The following is a 7,545-nucleotide window of genomic DNA, read 5'->3' on the forward strand; positions in this document are numbered from 1 at the left end:
CCACCACAGGATAACAGGCAAAGGAATAGCAGCACCCGTATCTGCCCCAGTTTATGCTTCTACCACCACATCTCATCAACAATCTCTCCTCATGCCTGCTCCCTCTCCCTCTGCTGCTGCCTGCAGTGCTTAAACTGAAAACAGCTGCTTGGAATACCAGACTGATGAAACCCTGTTTAGAGCTTTTTTTTTTGTCTTCCTGCTGTACAATCACATTTTACTAGCGAGGAGTTTAAGGTACAATTATAGAGGGAAAACATTTCTTTATGCGACCTAAACAGTAGTGGTTATGGGTATGCATGGGCATACAAACACTTATATAAAGAAACAGTCACTCTACCCTAATCTACCAGTTAGACTGCTGTGGTAGGGATCATTATGATTTTATCTGCAGTTTTCACTGAGAAGCAGTGTACTGGAGGTGTTAACCGATAAGACTAATTTAACCAATCCAGACAAAAAAATCACAAGTTCATCTCCTTTCTTTGTCGTATTACACAAGCGATTACACAGTTAATCCACCTTCATTCAACTGGCTGGATCATAAACATAATTATGGTTAGATGCAGGCATAATTAAGGCCCGACCGATATATCATCCGACATTTGTCTAGCACAGGTAATTTAGTCATTTAAAAATGGTATCCGACAGAGTTGCTCCGACTCCAACTCTGACAAACTGTATTAAGAATAAAACTCCTTCTCCGTTTCTATGAGGACAGAGACACGCACACGATTCATGCGAGCTTTAATTTGCACTAAGAACAGCTTTTTTTAATATGTAACAGTTTAACCAAAAAAATGAGTGACAAAGAACGCAAGCTTTGGTTTTCCATTGCTTCTAACTAAACTATATTTGAGTCTCACAATAGATTCATGATGCAGAGATTATCCGCTAAGCATTGCAATTGTTTGAGCGCAAAGTAAGGACATGTGTAGACATGACTCTCTATTTGTTCACCGGAACGCCTATCGCCTATATTTAACTCTTCAACAAGAGTTTTGTGTTCCGAGACTAGAACAGCGGAGACATCGGCGTGCGCTCCGAAGCGCTAGACGTGTTCACCTGTTTGGCCAAATGTATCTCGACTTAAACACAAGTTCTCCCATTTTTTGTTTGGTCTTTTTAAAGGAGAAAAAGCAGTGTACCAAACTGAGCAGCAGTTCTGGCCAAACGCAGCAAACGAGAAAAACACATAAATTGATTTAAAAAAAAAAAAAAAACACTCGCACACATATTCATCTTGGCACATCAAAGGGATTCATTGATGTCACTGAACATGGGGAGTCTGCGGCTGGAGAGGGGAGATGTTGGTTATCCTTTCCTCAAAGGGTGCTGAGATGCTCCTGATGGGCCCCGCGCTCGAGAAGCCAGAGAACGCTATAAACAGAATTTCTAATGTCAGGCGGGCGAGTGGGTGGGTTAGGTAGTGAACCAGCAGGCTATGGGGTAGCGGGAGGAATTGACGCCAGCTCATGCTTTCCACAGAGATTAGAGAGAGAAGGATAGAGACCAGGACTGACACCATTTCACACAGTTGTGTGTGAGGGATGGTAGGAAGAAAGCATCCGTGGGCTGAAAATCAAATGCCAGATGCATGCATCCCCCCCCCAAAAAAAAAAGATTTGCATGTGACACTGCTGGAGATGGTATAAAGTTATAACATCTACTGATTTGTTGGTTAGTTTCTGTGTAAATTGGAACATTTGCAACATATTATTAGCTGCACTGGTTTGTGTTGCACTAATTAGAACTGACCTTGATTACCCCTGTGCAATATAAAAGCTAATTGCTGAGAAATACAGCCGTGAAATATGTACCAATTCACACATTATGTGGAAACTGAGAATGTAAACATCTCTCCCCTTCTTCTGCAACTAAATCATGATTGTTTTTCAATTCCTTTAAGTCCGAGCAGAGGGTTCATTATCAAAATGACTCCAGGCGAGAGCTCCCAGCCAGTGATGGCATTTCTGCGGGCGATCGAGATCTCCTTCTAATTGGATAGTGCCACCAAATTGATGTAGATGTGTTTGCCTTTGAAGGGAAAAAAATCCTTTAAAAACTATAAACCTAGTCAAAAATGTTAGCTGTGTTGACACAGCGCTTGGGTATAAAAATATTTGCACGCCAACATTCAGGAATACAACACTGAGCGTTGTGAGAATGTGAGCGCCCCGTACACTGTTCCCTCTGTTGCAAAATATCCACACAGCATCACCTGAACGCCCCCACTCCCCCAACCCTCCTGACGCTCACAGGCTCTGCACAGACAAACGTGCAGCACGCATGGTTGCATGTTTGCTCATTCACACACACACACATGCAGCAAGGTGAGTGAAATGCCAAGTGAGCCACCTGATGAAAAGACATCTCCACACAAACAGGCTTTGCTTATGCAGGGAGAGGCCCTTTTATTCAGCGGGACAATGTCTGTGTTGACTTTTCTTTGTCTGCACATTTTAAGCACCAAAAGCACCAGAAAGAATTGAGGGGGGGTGGCGGTGGTGGTGAGAGCCAATGCGGCATGCAATCGTAGCCACTGACATGTCCAGACTTATACAAGCTCTCCATTCATATCTCGATCTCAAACCATTTTCTATTCAACAATCATGCTCGGGAGTTCGAGTGTCCCACCGTGTATTTGATGAAGATATGTTTGAGCGGCTAACCTCGCTCACACTCTCTCGCCACCTCTCACACACAAGAGGCATTTCGCTCGTCGGCGAGGATGATGGTGATGTAGTGGCCGAGTTATCTAAAAGTGCTGATGAAGGCAACAAGGGGCGGTGGCGTGGAGCGGAGTGCGTGTTTCGCCAAGTTAAATCTGACAGTCTTCGATCACAATGCAAATCAGTGAATTGGCAAACATTTAGCTGGATTTGTGCTGATAACTTTGATAAAGAGGGGTAAAAAAACAAAACAAAAATTTAAAAAAACAAATGCTCCGGTCCTGCGCCCCACAGCAGGCAGAGGTCTGGTGGAACATCTCTGCAAACATAAAACCTCCTCCTCAGCTCTCAGTGGATTACAGCGGAATGTCAGCTCAGAGCAGGCTTTAAATCAGTTATGCTTGGCCCTCAGGGGAACTCTGTGCTGATCCCATGTAGGCCTGTCTCTCATTGCTCATGATAGGGTTGCCACATCCCAATTTTTTTTTTTTTTTTAAGTTAGGGGCTCAAAACCTTCAAGACTGCAGAGTAAAATTACTGCATGACAACTCTTGAGCAACACCTCACGTCTATTATATGCACTGAATGCACATGCAGCATTACTACACAAAAACAGCTGATTGGGAGAGCACAAGTAGGAGTTATAAATAGTTTCATGCAAATGTGAAAATGAATGTCTTGCATACATACAAAACTAAAAAAAAAAAAACATTTACATTACGCTCAAAGGTATCAAAGCTGCCTAGTCTGCACCAGGAAATGGAAACGGTGGATTTTGTTGCCTGGCACTAATCACACGATCTGTGTGAGAGACGCAACTTTAATGCGTCTCATGCAGCACAAGTACAACCGCGTACTGCTGGGCGCTTGTAAAACAAATGTGGCAGTTCCAGCAGCAGGGCGTTCCAAGCTGCACAAGATCATAAAAGTATTTGCGGGCACCAGGATGGTTTTTATGTCAAGACGGGAGAGGTGACAAAACAAATTCATTTGCCCTGTAGGAAGAAATTTAATCTCACTAGCCTATCTGCATATTCCACAGAATGATTATTCGTGATAAGCTTTACTGCAGAGCTCATCATGTGTGTAAAATGTGTGATAAATATTATTCTGTAAACCTATCTGCACTAAACTTGATCCACAGGTGTAAATAAATCAGACTCTCGCGATGAGAGGTGAAAAAAAAAGAAAAACGTTGAGCCTTTCCCCAATCACATTCACGACATTTAAGCCACGAAGCCAGTCCAAAGCCCAGTACAATATGGAGACCTTAAGACGACCGCTAAGTATGCCAGCTATTGTCTGCCTGCTTGTTTTCTGCCACAGTGATGATTGACACAGTCAGCCCACTTTGTCCTATTGACCCCATTCTTTTTTTTTCTTCAAATATAGAGGATTATACCTCAGAATTTAAAATCCCCTGTAATTATTTGTTACTTTGCCACAAGCAATAAGCTGTATTAATTTTCCGCTCTTGTTTTCCTAGAGAAAATACCAGGAAGAGAGAGGCATTCATACCAGACACGCATGACAAAACAAAGCAAGGGACGAGATAACAGAGTTGAAGCCGTTAGGTTTGTTTCTTAATTACACCAAATACATCTACCACAGTTTCCTTTGGGGGGAATAAACGTATTCTAATGCACTTCTATTCGAGCACGTTTATCTCTTGGGTTGTGACGTCACTCCTCGGAAAGTCTGGTGGCCAAAACCAACAACATAGACAAACTACAAGATAGCGTGCATCACATGGAGTGAGGAGAGTAGCCATTTAGTTAATGAGCCCCAATGGAGACCTCCAATGAAGCCATCAAGACTGCTCAGAATAACAATGGTCAACTAACGCCTTTCTAATTGAATGGAAGGTACAGGGAGGCAAGGGGAGTGGGCAAGGAACAGTGAAAAGGATAAAGGGGGAGGGAAGGGGGGCTGGGTCTTTTCAGTCAGATGCCTGCCAGGCCTTAACGAAAGTACTTGTTTTGTTTTTTTTTTTCCTTTTTTTGGGGTGGGGGGGTGACATGGCTTGGGGGATGGACAATCTCAAGAAAAACAGAGCTCACAAGCAGAGATTATTTCAAGGAAGTTTGTGCAGCACCAATTACATTGCATTTAACAGTCTCCCGATTCCAAATATTAAACTACCTAAAATGTGTGTCTGTTTGACCTTAAGTGTCCACAGCATTACTAACTGGCTACCCACTGCTGTGTGAAAATGTCATGTTTGAAGCCAAGCACTGCAAAAAAAGAAAAATTGCAACAACAACAAAAAAGCAGCAACCAAACCAATAATCAGTATTAAACACTATAAAATGTTTACAACTTCACAAGCTGGGAATGCCTCAATGCAACAGGTTAAATGACACACTCTAAACTCTGCATCAGCAACACTTGCTTAAGACTGTCAACCTTATCTGGACATTTAAAGTCTCTGGACAGCGTCTGTCGGGGGACACAGTGCAGTGAAATGCCTCCCGTGTGTGTCAGAGTGAGGTATTACATTGTTGTTACTGTAGGATATGACCTGACCAACAGCCTTTTCCCCCCTTTTGCAGAGTAGCTTTTAATATGCAGGCCAACAGAAGAAGTTAGCCTGCCTATCAAAAGAAATGCCACTGAAGCTAAAAACATTAGAAAGAAATGTGGTGCAAGTAAAAACAACACGAGAATATCTTGCGATTCTAAAATGGCATTTTAGCCTCTGCACTGCAAAATACAAGTCCCTGGAATAACAGCACTTTAGATAACATCAGCTTTAGTAAGGCGAGGCCACTATTAAGTATATAATGAAGACCCAGTGTGAAGCTGCAGCACAGTTTTTGTAAGGGACTGTCAAAGTTGCTCCTTATTTTCAAAAAGACTGAGCAACGTGTCTGAGGTTTCCATCTGAATAAGAAGTTCTCATATGCGAGCCTTTGCGAGGGGTGGGTGGTAGGGAGAATTTTATATCCCCAAAAAGAACAAAGAAGTAGTTAGTACTCCTTGAGAGGCCACTCGGAGGGAATATGGCGGTCTGAGTTGTGCACAAGGAACTTTTACGCACGGCCAAAGTTTTTTGCAGAGTAAGAGGGAACAAAGAAAAGAGAGCAAGGGGAGGGAAACACATCCGCAGAGACACTTACTGTTCTTGCACTGGGAGACAGCGAACCATTAGAAAGGTATGGATTGGTGAGGTCTGGGATCATGAGAAACGGGTAGCCAGGATAGTGTGGACTCTTAAAAAAGCCACCATCTTGCTGTCTTCTCAGTGCTGCAGGGATAAAGAAAATGGTTAAGCAAGACACAACAATTACCAGTTGCACTATGCAAAAGACCCAGAGTTCCTTTTTATTATTATCATCATTATTATTATTACTGTTATCATTACCTTCGCTGAAGTAGTCTCTTGTTTTCTCATAACTTTCTGAGTCGGGTCTGGTTTGGGGGCGCCTCTCTGCTTGCTACAACGGACATTAGACACAGACGGAGGAGGAGGGGGGAAACTAGTGAAACTTTCAGCGCTATTAAATCCCATTTCTTTTAATGCTGAGCCCCGCGGAGAGCACTTAAAATGTGCTCTGCACTTACCTCCGAGTCTGATGAGCTGCTATTGTTTTCCGACTCGTTCACTAAGGAGGATTTCACATCATCCAAATCCCTTTCCGCTGACACATTTTCGGAGATCTTTTCCTCCTGCTCCCCTTCGTCTTTAAACGATATCATTTCATCGTTGGCCCCCAAATCGTCCCCACCACCTCCGTTTAACTGTGGCATTTTCGCAGACGAGTGGAGAGTATCAAGGAGGACGAAAAACAAACGCAACAATTGACCTTTTCTTCTTTTTTTTCTTTCTTTATCTGATCAGCGTAGTCCAAGCGAACCACTGGAGCAGTAAACTACAAGAAAATGTTCATATTTTAAAACTCCTTTTTCATCCTCTGAACTTGATCCCGTGCGCCATGTCGAGCCTTGAGTTAATAATCCACAATTAAAAGTTTGCAACAGCGACAGAAAAAATCGATGAAAGCTTGGCGTCGGTGGCCGGATGCGCCGCAAACTTGGCAAAGTTTCGTCTCCTTCGCAGGTTGTGGACAACTTACGGTCCCTGTGTGTCTCTACTTTTTGTGCCGCTGAGGAATGGGACTTTCTTTCCTCCTACAAGAGTCCGGAGACCACATAAACTACAGCACGCGCGACAGCGAGGTTATTCAAGAACGAGCAACACGTCCGATTTCATCTCCTAATATCCATGCGTAAGAGAACTGCTCAAGTTTTTTTTTAAAAAGAAGAAAAAAATGAGGAAAGAAAAGGGGAAAAAAACAACAACGACACGGGCTGCAGTTTTCTCCACTTCGGACTCGCTTGCTTTCCCCGAGAACCGACAATTTGTTATGTGGGCCCCCAACGTAAACAAAGTTCATAACTAGAAAAAGAGAAATAACAAAAGACGTGCAAAAGTATAAAAAAACAAAAGGTTCAGCTGGACGTGCTCGCCCTTTCCCTCCACATTGCTGCCGGGGAATGCGCTCTGAAAACTACTTGGTTGTTCAAGTGGAAGAAAAGCGCAAGCCCGTCCGTAGAGGAGGAGTTTGCGCTGAAAACCGACACTTCATTCACCGCCGTGTAGGCTACATCAGCTATTCTTAACCCTAAAGCCACCAATGCGCAGTCTCCATACAGACCATGAAGTGATGAGGGGGGGCATTTTAACTGGAGGGCTGCGTGACCAAAAATAAATCACCACCCCAATATATTATTATTATTATTATTATTATTATTATTATTATTATTATTATTATTATTATTATTATTATTATTATTATAGACAAATTACGAGGTGGACTCGCTTTGTTTTAAACATGCGAATAAAGCACAAACAGCGCGTCACCCTAATCGC

At 42.9% G+C, this 7,545-nt stretch overlaps 1 protein-coding gene across 2 annotated transcripts in view; it reads right to left on the reverse strand.

Moving 5' to 3' along the window:
* Nucleotides 1-7,246, reverse strand: part of tcf7l1b (transcription factor 7 like 1b) — a 30,491-nt gene extending 23,245 nt beyond the window's left edge. The window contains exons 1-3 of one of the 2 annotated variants that reach the window (XM_086313829.1): nt 6,237-7,246; nt 6,037-6,109; nt 5,792-5,919 (exon numbers count right to left, since the gene is read on the reverse strand). In XM_086313829.1, the coding sequence (XP_086169955.1) occupies nt 5,792-5,919; nt 6,037-6,109; nt 6,237-6,422 (387 nt within the window). In that variant the 5' untranslated portion in view covers nt 6,423-7,246. The remainder of the gene's footprint in view (nt 1-5,791; nt 5,920-6,036; nt 6,110-6,236) is intronic. The other variant, XM_086313830.1, reaches the window with a different exon arrangement.
* Between the last annotated feature and the right edge of the window lie 299 nt (nt 7,247-7,545).

The sequence above is a fragment of the Aulonocara sp. 'chitande type north' Nkhata Bay genome, linkage group LG12 (assembly GCF_057382095.1).
Source record: "Aulonocara sp. 'chitande type north' Nkhata Bay isolate Kocher_YH1m ecotype deep benthic linkage group LG12, A_spYH_male_GT1.1, whole genome shotgun sequence".
Taxonomy (NCBI): Eukaryota; Metazoa; Chordata; class Actinopteri; order Cichliformes; family Cichlidae; genus Aulonocara; species Aulonocara sp. 'chitande type north' Nkhata Bay.